The sequence below is a fragment of the Myodes glareolus genome, chromosome 20, assembly GCF_982192425.1.
Source record: "Myodes glareolus chromosome 20, mMyoGla1.1, whole genome shotgun sequence".
Classification (NCBI taxonomy): Eukaryota; Metazoa; Chordata; class Mammalia; order Rodentia; family Cricetidae; genus Myodes; species Myodes glareolus.
In genome coordinates, this window is record NC_142045.1 from 41,715,945 (window position 1) to 41,741,648 (window position 25,704).

Genomic DNA, 25,704 nt, shown 5'->3' on the forward strand with positions numbered 1-25,704 from the left:
TGCCCTACATCTGGTCTCCAGATAATATATATTTTTAATTAATTTTAGCCACTCGTTAAAATACATTGATATTATTTTTACATGAGGAATGTGTGATTTTCTAATCAGTATTGACTGAGAATTGGGAGGTAGGTATGTAATTCAGTGATAGGGTTCTTATTTGACACATGCAAAGCCTTGAGTTTACTCCTTTGTATCACTCCCAAAAATTATTGTAGATTTAACAATATAACATGGTTTCTGAACCAGAAAAGGTTCTTATAAATTTATGGGTTATGTGACATGATCCTCCTATCACTATTTGACCATCTCATCCCTGACTTTTTCAGTAGTTTCTATGAGTGCGATACCATTAAGTTTTTCTTAACTCATTGTACTGTAGGCTGTCTCCATCCAAGTGGTCAGAAGGCCTTGAAACGCAATGGGCTGTAGACTGAGCTTATTGTTCTGTCTCCCAACCCTTTTTTCTGTTGGTAAATAATGCCATCCAGTTGCTGATTCAGAAGAGCAGGAGGCATCATACTTTGTTATGTTTCCCAGCTCTACATTTAAAGGGTCTCTCTTTCTTACCACTGTGTTGGCACTGCCCTTGCTGCCTCTCCCATGTGAGCCACTCACTCTCCAGTTCCCTCCCCCTTTTCTGTCCTTTTCCTAAAATACTCTTTCAAAAGAATTTTTGATGCTGCTGCTTCATGTCAGTGACTGCCCAGAATAACAGTCTTCTGACCGCAGGCCACGCCTCACTTCAGCTTTCTGAACTAGTTTCACTTTTCTGAACAAGCCATATTGTAGCTTGTTTTGCTCAAGTTTTTCAGATTGTCTAAAATTTCTTCCTTTAACAAATGTCCTCCCAATTTTAAAAGTTCAGCTCAAGTGTCACATAATTTTAGATGACTTTTTCTGAATCATTTTATTTCTTCCCTGTTGTAAAAGGAGCGGTGGGTGGGCCACTTCCCACAGCCCAGCTAGCTTAACCCCCAAAATAACCACATGGAAATTGTATTAATTAAACACTGCCTGGCCCATTATCTCCAGCCCCTTATTGGCTAACTATTATTATTATTAATTATTAATAATTAATATTAAACTAACATACTAGTTTAACCAATCCCCATTAATATGTATTGCCACTTAACTGTGGCTTACCGGCATGAGTCTCGGAGAGGAGAGCCATGGCGTCTGCCACACTGCCTTCTTCCCAGAATTCTGTTCTGTCTACCATGTCCATCTAAGGGCTGCCCTATCAAAAGGCCAAGGCAGTTTTCTTTACTCAACCAATGAAAGCAACACATAGAAAGAAGACCCTCCTACACCACTTCCCATTCAAAGCTCAGTGTGCGTCCTCTGTAGTAGAGTTGTAGGAATGTTGGTCTGTTACAGTATTGTTAACACTTTATTGTATGTAATTTGTCCATTTTCATCTCACCAACTTGTACGGTCCATGAAAGATGATAAGAAAATATTCTGAGTGATTAACTTATCAAGTTACATAACTAAATTGCCCTTTATTGAATTGATAAAATAAACCAATCTATTTTTATGAGTTTTCTATTTATGCCCCTTGCTCTAGAATCTTTCAGAGGCACAACTGCTTTTTTAGGGTTTCATTATTCAGAAAATCTTTGTATTATACTCTATATTCAGCTACTCAGGAATGGATGACTACATAGTGGTGTGATTTCCAAATGAGCACACCTACCTAATCAATCATTTTGATGTAGTAAACAGAAACATTGTACCAATAGTATCAGAAAACCTTCCGTTTTGTATTAAAGATCCACCTTTTAAGCTGTATTGCCCTTTATCTCTGTTTTATTGCCAGTAATCCGAAAAGTGATAAAGGTAAATGCTTAGTGCTGTCAATATTTATCTTGTCTTTTCTTAAGTTTATTTATTTATTAAAATTTTCCACCTCCTCCCATTTCCCTCTCACTTCTCCCTCCCTCTCCAGTTATAAGAGCAGTCAGGGTTTCCTGCCCTGTGGGAAGTCCAAGGCCCTCCCCCCCTCCATCCAGGTCTATGAAGGTGTGCATCCAAACAGACTAGGCTCCCAAAAAGCCAGTACATGCAGTAGAATCAAAACCCAGTGTCATTATCATTGGCTTCTCAGTCAGCCCTCATTGTCAGCCACATTCAGAAAGTTCAGTCTGATCACATGCTTGTTCAGTCCCAGTCCAGCTGGCCTTGGTGAGCTCCGATTAAATCAGTCCCACCATCTCAGTGAGTGGACACACCCCTCACGGTCCTGACTTCCTTGCTCATGTTTTCCCTCCTTCTGTTCTTCATCTGGACCTTAGGAGCTCAGTCCAGTGCTCCAATGTGGGTCTCTGTCTCTATCTCCATTCACCGCCAGATGAAGGTTCTATGGCGATATATAAGATATTCATCAGTGTGTCTATGGGATAAGGCTAGTTCAGGCACCCTCTCCTCTGCTGCCCAAGGACCTAGCTGGGGACATCCCCTTGGACACCTGGGAACCCCTCTTGAGCCAAGTGTTTTGCCAACCCTAAAATGGCTCCCTTAATTATCTTCTTCACTGCTCCCCTATCCACCCTTCCTCCATCTCAACCATCCCATTCTCCCAAGCTCTCCCCAATCCTCCCCTTCTCCCTTCTCTCTCCCCATCTCCCCTTACCCCCACCCCCATGCTCCCAACTTTTGCCCAGCTATCTTGTCTACTTCCAATATCCAGGAGGATAAATATATGTTTTTCTTTAGGTTAACCTTATTATTTAGGTTCTCTAGGATCACGAACTATACGCTCAATGTCCTTTGTTTATGGCTAGAATCCACTAATGAGTGAGTATATACCATATTCATCTTTTTGGGTCTGGGTTATCTCACTCAGTAAAGTGTTTTCTATTTCTATCCATTTGCATGCAGAATTCAAGATGTCATTGTTTTTTACCGCTGAGTAGAACTCTAATGTGTATATGTGCCACACCTTCTTTATCCATTCTTGCATTGATGGTTCTTGCTTTTACAAATAGTGCTGCTATGAACATAGTTGAACAAATGCTTTTGTAGTGTGATTGGGCATCTCTTGGGTATATTCCCAAGAGTGGAATTGCTGGATCCTGAGGTAGCTTGACTCCAGAGGCATTACCATCCCTGACTTCAAACTCTATTACAGAGCTACAGTAATGAAAACAACTTGGTATTGGCACAAAAACAGGTATGTTGACCAATGGAATTGAATTGAAGACCCAGATATTAATCCACAAACTTATGAACACCTGATTTTCGACAAGGGAGCTAAAAGTATACAATGGAAGAAAGAAAGCATCTTTAACAAATGGTGCTGGCATAACTGGATGTCAACCTGTAGAAGAATGAAAATAGATCCATGTCTATCACCATGCACAAAACTCAAGTCCAAATGGATTAAAGACCTCAATATAAATCTGACCACACTGAACCCAATAGAAGAAAGTGGGAAGTAGACTGCAACACATGGGCACAGGAAACCACTTCCTACATATAACCCCAGTAGCACAGACAATAAGAGCAACAATGAATAAATGGGACCTCCTGAAACTGAAAAGCTTCTGTAAAGCAAAGTACACTGTCATTAAGACAAAAAGGCAACCTACTGAATGGGAGAAGATTTTCACCAACTCTGCATCAGACAAATGCCTGCAAAATATATAAAGAACTCAAGAAACTAAATTTTAAAATTCTGAATAACCCAATTAAAAAATGGGGTACTGAACTGAACAGAGAATTCTCAACAGAAGAAGTGCAAATGGCCAAAAGATGGTCCTGTTCAACTTCCTTAGCAATCAGGGAAATGCAAATCAAAACAATTTTGAGATAACATCTTATACCTGTCAGAATGACTAAAATTTAAACCACCAATGATAATCTCTGCTAGAGAGAATGTGGAGTAAGGGGAACACTCATCCATTGCTGGTGGGAATGCAAACTTGTGCTGTCAATATTTAAATAAAATCCAAGACATTCTAAAACTGATCATGAAATCATTTATAAGTAAATGGTTTTATTGAAGATCATAAGAACTGATGATATAAAATGCAATTCTTGATCTCATGCTATCATATTGGATGTAATATATAAATTATGTAAATTGAAGTTTATGTATATTCATTGTGTTCATTTCTAGACATTTTTACAAATGCATACTTTTTCCCAAAAGTATGTGTGCCAGTAACTTTTATATACCATTTATTTTTAAAATGTACTTTTGCCAGGTAATGGTTTTATTTTAACTCAGATAACAGATTTTTCTCAGATGTTTCATGTTTCAATTTGAATAATATTGTGTCTTCTATTATAAAATGCTGTGGAAATCTGGAATTCATGTACCACTAGTTTTGATTCATCGTGTCTCTTGGAATCTCTCCTATGTGAGTAATGGCCTTGAGCAGATGTGCTTAGTCATAGAATTGCCAGACAGCTCCTTATGTGTTGGCAGCTAGCTTCCTGATCATAGAAAACGAAAACAGGTTCTAGGATGAGGATAGGGCTTGCCTGCCATTTTTCTGTCTCTTCACAATATTTAACCTTAATGTTATCTAAGGGATGGTTATATTATATGTTTTCTTTAAATTTTTATTTTTCTTACTCTTTGAAGAACAAAGACTATGCCATTTTACTTGTAGAGGACATGCATGGGTCATGAATAGAACTTGGCAGCAACTATTTAATATTAAGATTTCTTGTTTCAGGAGTTGGACAAAGGTAAAATAAAAATATACAGTGTTATCCATAAGTTCTAAATCTACTAAGAGATGACTGATTATTTAAGAATGTTTTGCTGATATTTAAAACTGTCTTTGGCAAATATTCTGCACGTTTGCAGCTATTTAGGCTGTGCTTTGGTCTAGTATGCTGTGTGAGAAGCATAGACTGTGTGCTCTGCCCTACATTTACATTCTGTTCCTACATAGCCTTAGTCCATTTCAGCTATTTAACAGGACCATAGAGTGAAATAGGTTCAAAACACTATAAAGTTATTTCTTTATAGTTCAAGAAGATGGCAAGGCCAAGATCAAGATACCAGCTGGTTCAATGTCCATGAGGGCTCTGGCTTACAAATTGCACCTTCTTGGTGCATCTTCACATGGAGGAAGGGGCTCCACTACCACCTCATCACCTTCCAGAGCATCCCACCTCCTGATACCATCACCTGAGATTGTCTCAGGGCTGGACTGTCACAGGAATTTAGCATGTAGGTTGTGAGAGCACGGGGACATTCAGCCAAGCAGCTGTTTACTGGTGGAGGGTTTTGAAAAGTTGCTAATTGCATGAAGCTTTGTTTTCCCATCTCTAGGGGAGATAAAATGCCCTCCTCCCCATTTTTCAGTGGGTCTAACACTATCTTAGAAGCTCATCCATTGTCCTTTAGCATCCAATCTATCTAGGTAGGGAAGTATCTTCTCATAGCATTTCTATAGCTATGCCTTGTATTCCTAAGGGTTAGTTCCCTTTTGCAGGGTTCTTTTGAATCCTCCTATGTCAGAACTTGCTGACAGTTCTCAGGTTATAGTTTTCCTCTTCCATCCTCTGAAATTACCTTGAAGAATCTGTTTATTTTACTTACTGTAGAATTTTCTCTTCGATTTTGTATTTGTTTCTGACTTTCTTCTCTGACCTTTGGGGCTACTCCTCAGCCTCCTTTGTCTTCCTGATGTCCTCATCTGACCCACTGAATAGATATTTCTTAAACTCCTATTACTTTTACTCAATTTTTCCTTTCCTAAAGTCTACCCTACCCAAGTTCATTAATATCAAAAATGTTTCCAAAATACCTATCTTTCATATTGGTCTCCTTTGGTGACCTCAAAACTTGAATTACTAGGTCAGCTATTTGGGGGTTTTATTGTTTTGTTTTGCCAGGGTCTTTCTTGGTAGCCCCAAGTTGACCTCGAACTCATTAGATAATCCAGGTTGGCATCCAATTTGTTATCTTCCAGTCTCAGCTTCCTGTGTGCTGGGATTATATTCATATACCACCTTACCTAACTAAACTTGGTATTTTTCAATAGCAGATACTCTGCTTCTCGGAGGAAAGAATATTTTATTTTAGGGAGCAAAGGAGATTTCTCAGTTAGTAAAGTCTTCCTATGCAAGCATGAGAAAATCCTTATAAAACAGACAGATAGGCAGGGTGCTATATGCTCATGATTCCGGTGCTGGGAAGATAAAGATGGGGATCCCGAGGCTCACTGGCCAGCCAGTCCAGCCTTATAGGAGAGGCCCAATACTTCTATAGTAGTAGATCTGCTTTAAAGAAATAGTGTGTGCATTTTAGCATGCACGGACACACATGTATGTGTCTGTGTGTGTTTTATTAAGGCTTCCAGAAATCATTACTCTGGGATTGTCCATACCTGAACAGTGAATGAGTAAAACATGAAGACGCAGCAGTGCTTATAGGTGATGTTTTCATCTTCTGCTTTGCACGCATTTATTTGAGTTGCTTTCCATCTTCTGTGAGCTCATAGTTCCACAAGGTAGAATCCATGTAGTATTAATTTTAATGCAATGTGATCTGTTAATATACAAGGAATTATTATTATTATAAGGATTGCAACTGGGATATTATGTAGACAAAACCAATGAGGACTTGACAAAGGAAAACTTTTAATTTGGTAAATGCTGAAAAATTAAGAAAAGAGGGAGAGACTTATGCAATAAAAATGGAAAAATAAAGTGTGTCCTCAGGAAGCACATGACTTTTATGTTCTCTGTTAAACCTCAACAGAGTACATGGGAGGAACTTCCAGATGAGACTTTGGGGCTGACTGATAGTGACCTTTTGTCCATATACAGCAGTATAGAATTTTATTCAAAAATAATGAAAACCAAACTTTCCATTTTGACTGAAAAATCTAGAAATAAATTTTAAGGTGGAATTTTAAGCCTGAAGCTGGGCCTGGTGACCCCTGCTTATAATCTCAACACTTGAGGGTAGGGAACGGAACCCAGGGATCATTGTTCAGACTAGCCTCTGGCCTTTAAAAATTATCTCAACAAAAAACAATAGGAGTTTGGGAAATCAGTCCTAGAAGTGATAATGGTGCTAAAGGTTGATCCATAAAAGCAGAGAGGAATACAAACTTGAAATTTAGAAGTTGCCTGATTACTTAAAATCAGATCAAAATAAGGAAAAGATCTATTAATAAGAGAATTTTTGTTCTCACGGCCGTTGGTCAGGTGGGTTTCATCACCAGTAGTAACAACGCTGGGCTCAGGATGTCAGTGCTCAGCATGCTGAGATTTTCCCAAAAGATGTTTGCTGTCTTATATTTAATTAGAGTTTACTGGGCTCTTTAATGTACCTTACTTTCATTGGCCAGTGACCCATGAAACAAATAGAAAAAAAACAACATAATGATCTTTCTGAAGGTAAGAAACCAAATTGCTATGGGTATTCAGATTTTACCCAGTTTTGTAATCATTGCTCCAGGGACTGATAGACATTCAAGCTTTAAGTTCATTCTCACAGAAGCCAATCAGCAGTATTTTTCTAATTAGATATTGAAGAAAGTATATAGTTAAATTCTTACTATACTGAAATTCTTGCTTAAAGATGACCAAATTTTTCTTAATTAAATGCATAAGATTGTTTGTACATTAAATGTGATTTGTCCAAATAAAGTATTTTTCATTATACCCCTCTATAATTAGCTATATTTTTCCTATTTGCTTTTACATGTACCTTATTAGCAATAAGAAAATTATTCCAAATTTACCTTTGGGATCCATTTTTAGTTACATAAACATTGGTAATGATTTTACGAAATAGAGATTTTGAACTTTCTAACATAACACATGAATTTGCTTTCTTCTTCAGGGAAGCCAAGTTAGATTTGAGAGTTGCAGTCACGAAAGTGGAAGAGTTAACTAAAGTGACTGAAGGTCTTCAAGAACAGATGCTGAAGAAGGTATAACCTTGGCAACTACTTATTTCCATTGACTAAAACATAGTGTGAACAAATCATTAAAATTACAATTTATAGTCAAATTTTGCTTAACTTATGCAGATAGAAGATAAACATCTAATACCATAGTGTATATTGTTTATTAAAGTTTTTATTGTCATAACAGGCTGATAAGTCATAGAGGACTTTAAAAACGGTATTGAGGAAATGTCAGGCTTTTGATTTAGAAGGATATTATTCTTAAAACTCTGATAGTTACTATCAGTATAATATCTAAGCCTTATTTCCTGATTTCTTAGAAATGTATTGTAGATTTCCTGTACTGATAGAGTAGTATAGAGAAGTATAAGAGCTCTCCCACAAATAATCTTTTTCAGACATGTAAAACATAAAATAGGAACAAAAAAAGTAAGAATTCCTGGATTTTAGATTTCTAGCCTGATGTTTCTTCCATTTGACTTTTCCAAAAAATAGCTTTTTACTGGATTAAGCACTCAAAACCAAAGTTTAGGACTACAAGAGCCATTCGCCATTTTAAAAGGACACACTGGCCACAAGAAGACCATGAAAGGAAAAGAAACCATTCCTCTTGTTCAGATTCTTTTTATTCTTTTGCCTGATAGCCAGGTTTCACATATGGAGAGTCAAGAGCAGACTGAAGCCTCACTCAGTGAGGTAGAAAGACAATGATCAAGTACATCCTAGAAATACGTATAAATTGAGCTTCAGAGAATATCTTACTTGAAGTATCTTATAGAGGACAAACCCCAAAGTTGGAAATTACAGAAATTAAATTTCTAGTATCAAGGAAATCACAGAGAAAGTAAACCCTACCTCTGCCCCATCTGGATTTCCTGCCCCTCAGATTAGGTTGGAGACACTCCATAGAACTTGCCCATATAAAAACAAAGGTAGAAATCAGCAGGAACTAGTCACAGATACCAACTGTCGTGCACTGTAGAACAAATTTCAGAGATTACTTATAAGCAAAGTTGTTTCCCACTTGAATAACACCTCGTTGTAGTCCATAATATCAGTCTTCAATATATTGTTGACCATAGCCAGTTTTCAACCAAAAATTGCTAAACAGGAAAGTATAATCTGTGCTTGAAGGGCAAGAATTGGGGGGGAGTAAGGATATGCCATCAATAATAGTTTTCTTTCAATGGACTTGGTTGTTTAATGTAGAAGACAGAGCACTGAGAATTTATGTTTAAGATGGGTTGGAGACACAAATCAGTAGTCATTGGTGTGTTATTTGCCTTGCGTGAAGGCAGAAAACATTCCCAATGTATGGAAAGTGCTGAACAGCTCTCAATGGGCTCTATATCCAGTGAAGCTGCATTTCAAAAATGAAAGCAAGACATTCCAAATAAGTAAACAATTCATTCTCGAAGACTTGGGTTTCCCACCATTCTGAAGGAAGTTTACGTAGTGCTTGGTTGGTTTGGTTTCGTGGGGTAGGAGATACCGGAACTCAAGCTGTGCTCAGACTGCTCAGTCACATGTCTCCCTGAGCCTGCCTTCCTGACACTCCCATCTGGAAACTCCAAAAGCTGGGATTACAAGCATGAACCTCCGTGCCTGCTGCTTTTATTTCTCCCTGATATGTTTGTGACTCCAATGGAAATAGTACTAGGTAACAACTCAGGTATAGGAAATAAATCACAACAAGTAGTAAGTCCAAAATAGTATTTCTTACTACTGCTTGAAACATTAATTTTAAAAGAATCTGTTAAGCCACACTTGGTAGATTGCACCTGAAATCCCAGCACTTGGGAAACAGAAGCAGGAAGACTGCCCCAAACTGAAGGCCTACCTGGTTTACACAGTGAGTTCTAGACTAACAAGACTAAATAGGAAGACACTGAATGGGAAAAAAACTTTTTTAAAAACTTTTTTAAAAAACAATGAATAAATTAAAATGATATCATTAAAAGTATTTACTATAAAGGAAGGCAAGCAAGGATGGGCAAGAAGCTTTTCTAGAAAGATGTCTTAAATAAAACCTGTTGATAGTTCAAAGCATCACTCTGTCAGGAAACGCCCTGTTACTTTGATAGTTCATGGGAAATAGTTAAGAGCATATTGTTAACAGCAGAGTGACCATGTTGGAACCTTTGCCTTGTTTGGCTGGATGTGCATTGGAAACACTGAAACATTGCCAGAAATCTACTTGCAGTAATCTTTTTGATTATGTAATATAATAGTGATAAAATTTGCCCCCAAACTCTTTGTACTATATGTGTTTACTTAACAAAGTGTGTGTGTGTGTGTATACGTATATATGTGTGTGTATATGTATATATATATATATGTACACACACACACACACATATATATATACTTGCATATTAGAATTCTGCTAACATAACTTGGTAGTCCACTGCGTTCATCCTGCTGGAAAGTGGCGCCTGTGTACTACATTATCAGATGCTTCAAGTAAGCTTCTGGTTCTCTGCTTTCTAGGATGAAGATATTCTGTCTGCCCAGGGAAAAGAGGAAGCATCGGATAGACGAGTTCAGCAATTGCAGTCAAGTATAAAACAGTTAGAGTCAAGGTAATAGTTCTGTATCTGTATGCTTCATATATGTGGAATATAGTAGAGTTTCAATTTTATTTATTGGAATGGGTATTTTATAAATGCCAAATCAAAACTGTAGCCCATTATATTATTATTATACTTTGAACATATGTTCAAAAATCATTTAGTTGGGAATAGTGGCTCAGACCATTAGTTCTATCACTCAAGAGATAGAGGCAAGAAGATTTCTGTTAGTTTGAGATAGCTTGGTGTACATAGTGAATCCCAGAATAACTCCTGTGTAGAGAGACTCTCTCAAAAAGAAAAAAATTCATTTATATAATGCATCTAGAGTCTAGATACCCAAGCATTGATTCATTTCAGTTTTGAAAGAAAACAAACACTTGCACCAAATTTAGACTAATCCTTTTTTGAAAACAAATAAACTTTTGGTTACCAGGACATTCTGTTAGTATGGTTACTAGAGTCACCATCTATAAAACCTGCCTCTGGATTTAAGAAAAAACAGTATAATATATAAATGGAAAAAATGTGCATACACACACACACACACACACACACACACACACACACACACACACACATTTATACACATACAGTTTTGTCCAAGCCTGGGAGAAATCCTCAGTCTGTTTCTGCCTTACCTAACAGTACTGCAACTTAAACAAAAGATGAAATTAAATCCAGAAGATAGGAATGTGTGAATTTAGCCATGGTGCCTGCAAAAGAAGATAAGCTTTTCCCCTGGTGCCAGGGCTTGGGTTTGCTGGGAGAAATACTTTGACCCCCGCCTGGTCTCCATTATGACCTCTGTTATAATGCTATAGCACCAAAAACATCTTCATTTTCAGTCCTCTTGATGTAAGCTTACAGATTTTGAAGTATTTCAAGGTTTTTTTTTTCTTTTTTAGAAACAGAAAGTCCTTCTGAAAAATGTTTAAAGTTTCTAAATCATAGTATCTGAGGAAATTTGATGATTCACTAAATCCTCCATAATTCTGTGTTTTAGCAGATAATACAGTTAAGGTCTAAATAACCAATGAAACAGCAATGAAAATGTCAGCTTTTAACTATTCATTAATGTTCTTAGGCCATAAACCCTACCAGAAAGATTATCTCTAAGAGCTGAATGCTGTAGATTATTCTTGCTTCTTACGTTAAGTCTGACAGGAAAGCCCTGTAGGCTGCAGATGGATCCTTAACTTTATTGTTACCCAGAAATCAAACTACCAGTACCAGTCTTTCCTATATTCTTAGAAATGCTAATCTCCGGTTGTTCTTCTCATCCATCACTGATCTCTCCCTCATGACCATCTTAAAATGGTGTTTTTGACAATCCTGTTGTGGGATATTATTTTAATATGTGTTCCATTCATTTATGCTATGGAGTATCTGTTTAATAATGCAAAGATGTGTTGCATTTGCTTAACCCTGTAAATCTGTGTTACTTTGCCTTACCAATAAAGAGCTGAATGGTCAATAGCAAGGCATATGCAGGCCTGGCAAGCAGAGAATAAATAGGAAAATCTGAAAAAAGAGGATTAAGGAGCAAGAAAAAGAAAGGAGTACTCCAGGGGCGAGCCACCCAGCTACACAGCAAACCCACGGAGTAAGAAGTAAAGAAAGGTATATAGGAAAGTAAAAACCCAGAGGCAAAAGGTAGATGCGGTAATTTATGAAAAGTTGACTAAAATTAAGCCAAGCTTAAGCCAGACTTTTATGAGTATTAATAAGACTCTGTGTTTTTATTTGGGAGCTCAGTGGCGGGCCCCATAGAGTATAAAAGTTATAAAAAAAAATGAAAACAACAACACAATACCATTTGCCTTTTGTGAGGGACATTTTTTTAATACTTTAGAACTGTGTCAATACTTATGAGATACCTAGTATTTCAGGCATCAATCACTAAATTCTAGCTGCTCCTCTTACCATTGTAACTGCCAAAAGATTAAATGTCAAACCTGCTTCTTATTGTAGACTACTGAACTATACAAAAGCATATCAAAATGGTTCCTGAGTTCTTTTCCTTAATCCCTTTTTTTGTACAAATTGAATAATATAGCTTGAAAATTAGATTGTAAACTTTATTTAAAGTGGAGACTGTATTTTTCCTTTTTAAAACTTAAGAAGTAGATTGTAACATACCAGTACTAAAATGATGTCTTATTTTAGATGTCAGTTGAGTATTCTTGGGTTAGTAGTATATCCTTATTTTAATATTTAAGCTATTAAATCATGGCTATAATTTATTTTAGTAAACTGATGATACATGCTCATAGTTCTGGTACTTCGTGTTTATTTGTGTAGGTACATATGCACATGAGCACATATTTGAGGAGGTCAGACGTCAGAATCAGCTGTCTTCCTCTGTTGTTCTCTACCTTATTTTTTGAGGCAGAGTCTCACTTAGAACTGTAGCTCCCAATGTGACTAGCCTGACTGACTGACAAACACCAGCTTCCTTTTGTCCTTGCATTCATAGCCCTAAGATCCTGAGACACTGCCACACCTCTCTCTCTTATATAGATACTATGAATAAAACACAGGTCCTCGTGGTTATATAGAAAGTCCTTTTACTGACAGAGCTATTGTCCCAGACCCCTGATAGTTCATATTTTTACCATAACACTCCTTTAAAGTTTTTTATTGACCCAAGTTAAAAATGATGTGATATTGATATATATATATATATATATTCTAAGAACTTTAATGATTTTATTTACTTGTAAATGAGTAATTTGGTTTAATAAAATTTTATTGTTGGCATATTCATGATAATAAAATTGACAATAATATGTCTGCCCATTCTAACTTTAAAATATACTGTTTATGCTAAGAATTTTGCCATTTAGGATTTAGAATAGCTAAAATAGGCAGAAAAAAATGGATATAACCCCTAAAGGAATCAATAATGATTATATCTAAGAGAGATAAAAAGAGGAGTGGTGAGCAGTTTTGTCTTTGATAGTTATGTTTTGGATGGCTTCAGGAAATACGTGTAAGGTATGTTTGGAATTCTTATTACTGTGCCTTCTCAGCAGAAATAATGCTGAGAGATCTATGAAAGAATTTAAATAAATCCCAGGAAGACTAGGTATAATTTTCCATGCATTATTTGGAGAAAAACTTTGTACATATGGGTGTTATGCCTACATATGTGTCTGTACACTGCTTTCCTGCTTGGTATCCACAGAGGCCATAGAGAGTATGAATTCCATTGTAGTGGAGTTGCAGATAGTTTTGAGCCACTACATGGGTGGTGGGAATCAAACCCAGGTCTCTTGAAGAGCAGCCAGTGCTCTTAACCACTGCGTCATGTTTTGTACCCTGAAGAAAAAGTTAACGTTCACTGGTGAAACCATTCACTCAACATGCATTGAGTACTCATTGTATACACTCAGAAAAAGAGAACATGCTGTCTTTAAGAACAGTGGTGTGAAAGTGACCTAAACATAGAATTTTCTGTTTGAGGTTGGAGGGATGTCTAAGCAGTTAGAGATCTTGTTTCCTTTACAGAGGATCCGAATTTAGTCCCAGCACCCACATTGGACAGCTCAGAACCACCTGTAACTCCAGCTCCAGGAGATTCGATGCCCTCTTCTAGCTGTTGTGATTACACATACACATAACCACACAGAGATATGGACATAGACACATAACTTAAAAAATAAAAATAAAATCTTAATTTTTTCCATTCAAGATTTTATTGGGTAGTCAAAGGACTCCCTATCACTGTAAAAACCAAAAGCACCAGACAAATCAGACTTTGCATTAGTAAGGATGATAGTAATGAGGAATTCTTTTTTTAAAATAGAGATTTCACACAGGCAGTTAAACAAATGAGGAATGGCTCTTACGGGAGACATCAGAACGAATCTTAGCATACATGAGTGCAGGGTTTGCCCTTTTCTAGAAAGGAATAGAGGAACTTTTTAGAATAAGTATGGAGGCACTACTTAAGTCCCTCTGTCTTCCTGGGATATGGAGCTCAAGTAAAGTCCAGCATTATCGACATAAGGGAAGAAGGAAGGCCAGGTCACTAGCGCACCTCAAAGAATAGTGATTGACAATGAGTAGGTGGACTATTCTGATCACGTAATAGCTGTCTGAATATCCTCTGGAAAATAAAGCCTTAAACATCTTCATAATGAAACAAGGTTTTCTTAGGAACTAAGCACTGTAATTGCTGACCTAAATTACAGCTCTCATATCAGAAATAATAAGAGTGAATCTGTTCTGAGCTAAATGTGAATAGCCATGACCTGGGAACACATTCCGATTACTCTAGATAGTATTTTCCAAAATAGAAGTGAAGTGGTTACATAAACTTCTGTAGTCATAAAACAGGAACCTGTTTTAATCATAAATGAAGGCATGTTATGAATGCAATGATGAGAGCAACAGGCAGGCTTCAGGTGCTGTCTGATGACATCCTGGGGTTTTTGGTTGGTGAAGGAAAGTCAGATATAGATCCCAGTCAGGAAGAGGTGTACAGGAGACAGTACAAGCACTGGGAAACTAAGAGGTCATGAGTTCAAGGCCAGCCTTGGATACATAGCAGACCCTGTCCACAGCATGAACTTCAGCTAATACAATCATAAGATAGAGAATTTGGACAATTCAGGAAGCTGTGAGGTATCTTCTTCGTATACAAGGAAGTTGTTCACTGCCTTTAGCTTTCCGCAAGGCAGCATAGCCATTCTTAGTTTCAGAATCAAGTTTTCTTTCCATTTTAAAGCAGAAAATAAAAGGATAATGAAGGTGAATAAAAATTTATGCTAAAAAATATCTAAATAGTTACACAAATAAAAAAGTACTTGAGAAAATATAATTTCCCTCGAGTTTTTGGGGGCAATAACTTTAAATTATCTTTGAAAAACTGAGCTTCTTTTTAAAATATATTCTATAGCTCTGCCTTAAATTGCTATTTTACTCCAAACACTTATGCTAGAATATTTTGGTTTTGTTGTTCTATTTAGATCTGTAATGTTCCATTGAGGATTTTGAAAGTGGTCATTAGTAAGCTATGAAAGATTAAATACTCACAGCTCATGAATATACATTGTATTTATGGCTGAAAGTCAAATACATGATTGTAATCTGTTATGCGTATAAGTTATCTACAACTCTGAACATGCCAAAAGACTTGTGCTGCTCTCAACCTTGGTCAGAGAAGATTCTTCCTACAGAAGACAGTGGTTACTTCACAGACTCATAACTCCTCAAAGTTCTGAGAATAGGTATTTATTTATTCTCAGAATGCTCGGCAGTAGGTAGAACAAGTATATAAACATCCCTACCCACCCCTACTCCCAGGCTGGGATAACACCACAGAGAAGGGGCAGAAAGAATCTAAGTGCCAGAGGATGAGGAGGTGCCCTAAAAGGTTGGCTTCTGGATTTGACAAGAACTGCTGCTGTAGTTGCCTACGCAAGACCTGCAGATGATCGAGCCAGTTTAAAAATCTAGCATGGAATGGAGAGGGACTCTTAGTGCCTCATCCCTAGCTGAGAAGCTAATGGCATTTGATGACTGCTGAGAGAGGGAAACTAACTGTTTTGGGGGTAGCCATTGGTGGGTTTTACCACATCCCAGTAAATGATCTTTCACACATTCCCATATGGGTAGCACAAAATGGACTTAGTAAAAGAAAAAATAAATATGAAATTAGGGGATAGATGGAGGACACGTTGAGGGAGGAGTAATGGAGCTGGGGAGAGCACTGGGAGATCCATATGTCGAAAATACATTGTATGCCTTGATGAAATCTTCCCAAAATTAAAAAGTATGGGAGCCATGTGACTTCTTCCTAGGACAGAGCCTCAGAATAGCACAAACAAGTTCTCCTGTGTCAAGGCCAAAAAAGACACCAAAAAACATAAGAGTCATCACACAATTGTAGTCAAATATCTTACCTCAGTCTCAGATCTGCTGCTCTTTTTATTCTTAATTAAAAGCTGAAGTTCTCTAGATATGGTTTACTTTAAAATGGAGTTTGTAAAAATCTACTTTTATCGAATTATAGCAAGGTTTAAATGAGAAATACATGTGAAAATAACAAGCATAATACCACCCTATGGTAGTGTTTAGTAAACCTCATATGCCATTTCTTTCCTTTAAAATATTTAACTTTCATATTGTGGTTATTAATTTCTAGATTGTGTGTAGCTATTCAAGAAGCCAACGTACTAAGAACAGGGAAAACACATTTGGAAAAGCAGATCAAAGAGCTACAAGCAAAGTGTAATGAATCAGAAAATGAGAAATATGAGGCTATTTCAAGAGCCAGAGATAGCATGCAACTCTTAGAAGAAGCTAACCTTAAAAAGAATCAGGTGAGAAAATGTGCAGACGTGTTCATAAGCAATGAGATCCTCACATGCCCTAACAAGAAAAGGATCATCAGCTACCAAATCAGTGCATGGAAACAAAATACTACACTTCCAATAATTATCAAATAATCATGCTATATTTTAGATGGTAAGAGTAATATCATAAAATATGCTAACATTAGTCATTTTTCAGAAATAGTATTTAGATATCAGACTTTTATATCCCCGAACCCCGAGTCACTCTCCTTCATCCTCTCTGCTGTCACAGTCGTTTACCAGCGTGTCCTCAGTCAGATGACTCTTACTCGTGTTGCTGCCCTTTGTCCCTGCACAGCTCCGCATCAAGCAGAAGCTTAATTGACACAGTTAAGTGCAGCTCAAAGACTAGATGGACTCGTCAACTCACCCTTTGATTTTTGTACTTTTCTGGACTATGCTTTGTTTCGTGTGCTGTTTCCCTATAAATAGGTATAAACAATAGAAGACAGAAATTAGATAATTTTGTAAAATGTTACTCCTTTTTTGTAGAACTCTTTATAGCATTAACGTGTATACCAGCATTTCTGAACTTTATAATATATGCAGAGTACTCCAGTAGGGAATGCACAGGGAATAAAGGAAGTATATTATTAAGGTTTCCTTCTTGAAGTGGTAGATTTTTCAAGAGAGATACTAAAAATGGAAATAGTATAAGTTGGATTTTACAAGCCTAGTTAAAAGGAAGCTGGATGAGGTGCCACATGCCTGCAATCCCAGCACTTAGAGGAAGTGGAGCAGTAGGATAATGAGCTTAAGGCCAGTGGGTCCCACAAAGTAAGACGCTGTTGGGGTGGAGGGGAAGGTATTATCTCTTCAAATCCAAACTACAGAAGTGCTGAAGTACTTATGCCTTTCAGTTAGTTTTCCCATCTGTGACTTAAATTCTGTCTCTCCACTCTTGGATTAGATTAATGTATGCAGTAGGTCTTGAGATACAGCTCAGTGGCAGAATGGTTGCCTGCCACCTGGACACCGAAAGGAGACACATTGTGCCTGTAAACTGTTCTCAATGCCCAAGTCAGATAGGAAATTTAAGAACAGGGCAAAGTGATTTGTCTTTACCCTCTGAAGCATAGTTGTGTAAACACTTATCAGATGTCATGTGGTGTGTAATGGAGAAAGGACAGGGCACCGTTACTTGGCTCACTTCAGTCCAAGTCAATAAATCCTTCAGAAGCTGACTACGGCTATTATATTAGTTTTCCTCTTGACTCATTTCTTAATTGCTAGAGGATTTCCATCTTGTGGTTGCTGGTTTAAAGTCTAGAATTCTCTTCCTTTTTTTTTTTTAAAAAAAAAGATTTGCTTATTTTTATTTATGTATAAAAAGAAAAAAAGTTCAGAATGACCCTAAGACTTTCAGTTGTGGAGATGAAAAAAATGGTGAGAAACTCTGCTAAGACTTAATTAGGAAAAGGTGGGTAATGCTGGGGAGATTGTTTATCATTCATTATTTATGTGAGATCTTCAGTGGAGGCATTTCGGAAATCTAGAATGAGACTCGGCTGTCAAAGGTTGTATTACGTTCCCAGTGAAATGTGATGTTTAACATGCCATGATTATCTTCTGAAGATTCTACTTGAAGAGAAGCAAAAAGAAGATGACAGAGAGAAAATGAAGAAAACAATTTCCCAGCTTATACAAGATGCTGCCATAAAAGCAAGGAAAGAAGTAAGGAGTTTTTAATTATACTTAAAATACAGAATTTAAGAATTTAAGTCCTAAGACTAAATGCAATTTAAATACTTTAAAATTAAAACCTTGTGCACTCACTCTTAAAGACTATGTGAAACTATGTATGTAAGTAATTAAAAACTGATGTTTCCGTCTTTTAAATTGAACTGCTGTGGTGTCGTTCAATACTACATAGTCTTTGACTGCAAGTGAGTTTTTTTCTCACCTATATTTTTCGTGCTCAGTATTTTTCCCCTTAATGGACTATAATTTCAAGTGACTTTTTTATTATTATTTAAAGACACAAAGTCAACATATTTGCTTTCAAGCAACTAAATAGTAGGTTTCATTTTATAAATCCATTGCAAATATATCCCTTAGAAATATTCTTAGTCATGCCTTATAAAATCATATTGGTTGAGAACAAGCTATGTATGATGTCAGTAATTTTATGAAATTATAATAGAGCTGAAACACCTGTTGCCTGGTATTCTTACAGTACCTTTTCGTCTTAAAATACATTGAGGTAGACAACACCACTGCATGTACCTTACTCCATCATTACCATGCTGTGTAGTTTCACAGCCTGTGAATCCTGAACCCGCTACGTTTATGCACATACACTTTTGTTACTCACAATTATCACACTACCTAAACAGTGTTTCAGAGCAAACCCTGTTGTTACATAATGTGTGATTGCACTTCATTACTTATTGAAATTAGGTAATTTCCCAAAGTAAAAATTCAAATTTAAGACAGAGTCAGACTAAAGTCTTTTTATTTTAATCCTTCCTGCAGGTACCTTCCCTATATGTTAGCTTGAGAGTATTCTAATTTTAGACTATAGCTTTCAATACTCTTGACGTACTTTTTTAATGGCTAATAATAAATATTGGTTGTTTTCATTATCTTTGTAAAACTATTTTATCAAAGTATTTTATTGTGTACTAGCATTCTAGGTGCATTTTTAAGATCAATTAAAATACATTGATTTTTAAGGCTGATTCAAGTTTCACTCATGTTAACCTATAAGTTCAGTGCATTTTTAAAAAGCATTGTAGTCTCAATATTTATCCTAAATATCTTTATAAGCTGTGGTATCTGTCACATAAACTCTAGGTATTTCCTATTTATAAGCAACCCAAGTGGACATCTGAGGCTCTTGTGTCCGTCCCTGGCCCTAGTTACCTCCCTATCTGTAGGCAGCCCAGGTGCGCCCCTGAGTCTGCCATGTCTTAACTGAACATATCCTCTTAATCCCAGACCTTTCCTTTCATGCATGTTCCTATCTGCTTCCCTAAAGCCAGCCTTCCCCTGCTATTCCAGGGATTCGGTGTGTTCCAATCATTTTATTTATTCTTTACCTTCTGTTGGTTCTACAATTATCAGCTTTTTATATCTAAACTTTAAAAGTAGTGCATTCTCATGATAAAGAGAAATGGGAAAATACTGGAAAAAGGAAAATTCAAATTACATTATTTTTAGCCTTTTCTTTGGATAGTCATTTAATTATTGTCTATGGCATATATGAAACGAAACTGCATATACATATATACATCCCCAAGCAAATATTAGAATCATGAAATTCTTTACTATCTACATCCTTATATTCCTGCAGTGTTTGTAATTTCAGAGGATAGGTGATATTTTGATAAATAAAGAATATATATTTATTCATATTGTATTTCTTATACAATAAGCACTGTAAATATTTATGTATATTTACTTCTGATTATTCAGCTCTAGCTGAAAGTATTTTCCTTGAAAATGTCTGTTCTCAATCATTTTCCTATTTATTACAATTGACAATTGCTTTGTCTCTATTTATTGACTATAGTAAATATAATGAGCATAATTTCGTATATTTCTGTTCTAGTTATAAATTGTACAAAAATGTGTCAAAGTTTACTTTTTAAGGACAATGACTTATCTCTCAGATATTTCAATTTAAATTTTTTAAATAAAATGTTGGCCAGTATTATTATTATTATTATATGGCCATTATTAGTCTTGTCTATTATTAGGTAGTTAGTTGGTATTTCATTTACAACTATCCTTTTATTCATAAAACTATAAAAGAAAATGTTTATTTAAAGAATATGTTTATATGTTTGTAAAAACCAAACTGGCTGTAGTGACACAGCGCACAGTCCTATCAGAGGGTGGCTGACACGGATTTGTGTGTTCAGACCAGTCTGGGCTACATAGCGAGAAACTGGAAAGAAAGTGGAAGGGAAATGCAGAGGGGTGGGATGAGAGAGATTTTAGTCTCTGTATAAACTTCCTCAGTCCACACTTCCATCAGGTCCCAGTGCTAAAAGTTCTCTATGAACCTTACATCATTGATAATATAGTCAAGGATAATACCTCAGAAAACTCTTTTCAGAAAATATACTTTGCTTCAACTGAATTTGACAGCATTACAAAATACTTAAAATATATTCTTATTATTGTTGTAAAGTTTCAAGTTAGTTGTATCAGTATTGGACACTAAAAGGAGCACAGTTCAGAAATTATGTCAGAAGACAGATACAAGTTTGCTTTTAAGAATTCAATTTATTAAATTTATTTATTTTTAAAAAAGTCTTTTCTCATTTTGCACACCAATTCCAGTTCCCACTCCCTTCCCTCCTCCTGTTCTCCCCCACCTTTCCCCCTACCCATCATCCATCCACTCCCCATAAGAAGTCACCAAAGTCAAGTACATTGCTTTGAAGGAGGATCAAGGCCTTACTATATCTAGGCTGAGCAAGGTATTCTTCCAAAGAGAATGGGTTCCAAAAAGCCAGTCCAAGCAGTAGGGGTAAATCCTGGTCTCATTGTCAGTGGCCCACAGTCTGCCCCAGCCACGCAACTGTCACTTGTATTCAGAGGGCCTAGTTTGGACCTCTTCTTGTTCTCCTGTTGTAAGGCCGGAGTCAGCTTTCCATTGCTATAACAAAAATATAAGAGATTTAACTTAGAACAAGAAAGGTTTATTTTGACTCAGAGTTCCAGTGGCTGTGGTCTGTGATTAGTTGATCCCATTGTCAGGGTCTCAGCAAGACAGCATATTATAACAGGAACACATAGTGGAGCCAAACAACTCATCACATAGCCAGGAAATAAAAGATAGGAGAAAAGGGAGCTGAGGTCCCAACAACCCCTTCAAATACTTATCTCATATGAGCAGAAGATTTCCCAGTAGACCTCATTTTTAAAGATTCTACCATCTCCCAATAGGGCCTTGCTGGGCACCAAGCTTTTACTAACTAGGATTCTAGCACTTAGCCTCCTCATCTGTAATGGAGGTAATAACTCATGGGGCTGCTGTAAGAACACATAAAGCATTCTGAACAGTACCTGCTGCACATGATCCTCAACACACGCTGTGCTCATGTTACTGACCTGTAAACAAACTAGAGTGATCCTTACTGTCCTAATTCCTGGTTTGTATAAAGTGTCAACAAATTATAACCCAAAGTAAAGCCTAAAATCGAGCCACTTACTCTGTTTGGCAGGTCTTCAAAAAGATAACGAATATTTATTAATAAAATAAAGTGCATAGCAGGCAATATTAAATGTATTCTAAGGAAAGTTTGTGCCATATCATTAAAATAGGTCTTTATATATGAGAAAGTTTCCAAAGGTTTTTAGATCATGAAAGTTTCCTGTTGATCTATATCCTCATCAATAATCCTCTTAGTCCTTTAAAAACCCTGAAAAACCCTTAGGAAAAATGATTGTTACAGACATGTTTATTCAAACTTTCCTTGAACCCTCATTTACTTAGCACTAGTGTCAGTGTACACTGGGCAAAGACCCTATAAAGAGAACATAAGAGCTGTAAAAGTTATTAATTGCATGTCCAGGGTATAACTCTGCTCTTCTCCTCCTTGCTCTCTGACACGTTCAGGGAGACTGCAGACACTGGTTCTCACACTCTTCTCTCACAGGCGCAAAGTGCTTCTCGGCTGTGTGACAGCAGCAGCACCTTCGAACCTGGCTGTCTCTCTCCAGCCGGGCATTCAGGAAATATGGAGAAACTGGAAATGCACTGTCCTCAAAAGTTTTAGATTGGGAGAATATATTTATTTTCATTTAAAAATTACTTAATGCTGCTGGGCAGTGGTGGTGCACACCTTTAGTCCCAGCACTCGGGAGACAGAGACAGGCACCTCTCTGTGAGCTTCAGGCCAGGCTGATCTACAGAGCAAGTTCCAGGGTGGGCTCCAAAACTACACAGAGAAACTGTCTCAGAAGAGAGAGGGTGTGTGTGGGGGAAATATTACTTATGCTATCTAAGGTAATGATTAAATTATTTGGGGGACATAATGTTAAAGCTTTTATGATTTTCTGGTTTCATTTCTAATAATGGTAAAATGCTAGTAAAAAAATCCATTATAAACTAAAGCTCTGTTTTTACAATGTAAAAGGATTTTGAGACCAAAATACTTTACAGTCACTGTCCTGAATATATCATCTTCTATCCTTAGTTCTCAATACCATTCTTTGTTTTACAATACTGAAAGTTCTAGAGCCTTATGTATACTAAACCAGTTCTACAAGAGCAGATCCTGTTCTGGTCTGGTCTGGTCTGGTCTGGTCTGTATGACTTGTAAAATTTAGGGTAGCATGGAATTCACTATACAATCCAGGCAGAATGAACAGAATCTCCCTGCCTCAGCCCATCTGTGTGCATGCTCACTACACACAGTTCATGACAAATTCTTAGATAAATCATATATTATATTCCTGTTTATCTTTTATGCCATAAAAGCTGTTTCTTTTTTAATAAAATTCACCATGCTAAGTTTTGTTAGTAATCATTTTTTTATTCTTTACCTAAATTGTGTCCTAATTCACAGGTTGAAAGCACAAAGAAACAGTATGAAGTACTGATTTCACAATTAAGGGAAGAACTTTCAGCTCTTCAGTTGGTATGTTTGAAAACCTTGTTAATATTTTCCTCCAAATATTGCTTGCTTTAAAGACCAGTATATATGTTATTGGGAATGCATTTGTTCCATATACATTTGTTAAGAATGACCTAGGCTAAACAAAGTAAAAATTCACAGAAATGTTTTGTGTTGTCTTGGCTTGTGGTAGATAAGGTCGAACAGGTAGCATTCATCACAATTCATTTGCTGTCGACAGAACACAGGGCCGCTAAACCAGCCAGCTGCAGCTCCTGTGGTATGCTGGGTGGATCTGAAAGGCCAGGAAGGAAGAAAAGTTATATATGTCAGTGGGAAAGAAGAAAGACAGTAAAGCTTCCTACAAATTAATAAATAAGGATGAGTAGGCAAAGGGGAGCAGTTAGGAAAGGAGTTTTTGTGTGACAAGAGATTGGAAATTTAAATTTAACTGGAAGGTTTAATGAAATTAAATGTAATGACTGTTCCCAAAAGATCAAAACACAAAAATTTCTAGGGATTAGAAAGATACTTACAACTTCACAGATACACCTGTTTTGAATCCTTCCATCACTTTTAATCTGGTATAAAATTTATCAATAGTTTTTATATTCTGATAAATAATGTGCATTAGTGTATGTTCAACATATCACCGTTTGTGCAACCATGCTCCTTCCAGGAAAATATCTCCAAATAGATTGTAACACTCCAAGGAAAGAGATTCCTAGCATTCATAGTTTTCCCTATTGCACAGTATATTTTAAAGTAAATAATCATCAACAGAATAATACTTAAATGCCTCTGAAAAATTACAAACCTTGTGGTTTACTTTACCAGACTTTATATGTAACAACCAGGAATGGTTACTTTCTGCTTACTTAGTTTCACTTGTAGTAATAATGATGTAGGAACCTTTGTAAAAGCAATGGGATGCAGAATGGCCTATTAGTCAATAATAATTATCCTAAATTCAAATAGTTATAATTCCCCAATTAAAAGATTCAGACTAGCTATAAATTTCTTTAAGAAACTCATCTTACTGGCAAAGACAGACTGGAAGTGAAAGAATGGTAATTGATATACCCAGTGAGTGAAATTGAAAAATAAGCAGGATGAAGTAATAATGAACTCTGACCTAAATAGCTTTCTAGCAAAAATTACACAAAAGGGATAAAGAAGACCACTTCATATTAATAAAGGGAAGAAATTATCAATAAAATAAGTAAAGAAACAGGACTTCCAGTTTCATAACTGACATCAGATGTACAGTGTGGTCTTTATAATGGACGACTTCCCCATTTCTTTCACATCGATGTTGAGTCTTCCAGACTAAAATTTGGTAAAGAAACTTCAGTGTTGAAGCACACTATAAATTAGTCAATGCACTTCTATAGGACACACAGTTTTCTCAGCAGCCAATGGAGTTTTCTCTAAAATTGTTCACAGTGTAGTCCATAAACAGCTCTTAAAAAGTACAGAATAAAGATAAGAAAACCAGCCTACAAATCACAATCCCAGAGAACCTAGACAACAATGAGGACCCTAAGAGAGACATACATGGATCTAATCTACAAGGGAAGTAGAATAAGACAAGATCTCCTGAGTAAATTGGGAGCATGGGGACCATGGGAGAGGGTTTAAGGGGAGGGAAGCGGCAGGGAGGGGAGCAGAGAAAAATGCATGGTTATATAAAAACAAAAAAATACAGAATAATTGAAGTAATTCTTATTACTTATTAAGTCATAGAATAGTAAAACTAGAAATGAGTAGCAAGGGAAATTATAAAAATAACCCTGCAGATATGTAAGAAGTACACCATTGAAGAAGCCGTAGAAGTTTAAAGCTTCCTAGAATCAGGTGAATATGGAAGTCCGTCTTGTGAGAACCTGTAGAATACAGCAAAGACAGCTAGTTCTAAGAAATGTGCAGCTGGTTTTCAGTCTCCAAATGAAAAGGTGTAGGCTATCTTTTTTTTAAAAAAATAATCTCTATTTTGTTTGAATAGGGACTGGTAAGTGTGACTTCTGTGCTATCAACTTAATATTTGCTAACCGTTTATAAAGTATGATTTTAGAAATATTTCACAAATGCCTGAGAAATTAGTATATGTCTAAAAGCAGGTATGTCAGTGGATATCAGCAAAACTTTTAATAAAATTTATAGTGTTCATTTTAATATTATAGTACAGTTTAATAGAACTAATATGATAGTATGTTAATCGTAAGTATTACAACTTTTCTGTTTCATTTTATTCATTTTTAACCCAGGTTAACCAAATACTGTTGGACCCATCATCACTTGATGTCAGAGA

General features: G+C 36.4%; 1 protein-coding gene across 3 annotated transcripts in view; it reads left to right on the forward strand.

The window, feature by feature from the left end:
- Sclt1 (sodium channel and clathrin linker 1) overlaps nt 1–25,704 on the forward strand; it is a 110,769-nt gene that overhangs the window by 44,069 nt on the left and 40,996 nt on the right. For all 3 annotated transcript variants that reach the window (XR_014999338.2, XM_085682418.2, XM_048424684.3), the window contains 5 exons: nt 7,820–7,910; nt 10,377–10,468; nt 16,611–16,788; nt 18,397–18,495; nt 23,346–23,417. Coding sequence is in view for 2 of the 3 variants with exons in the window: in XM_085682418.2 (XP_085538544.2) it covers nt 7,820–7,910; nt 10,377–10,468; nt 16,611–16,788; nt 18,397–18,495; nt 23,346–23,417 (532 nt within the window). In the remaining variant the exon portion in view is untranslated. The remainder of the gene's footprint in view (nt 1–7,819; nt 7,911–10,376; nt 10,469–16,610; nt 16,789–18,396; nt 18,496–23,345; nt 23,418–25,704) is intronic.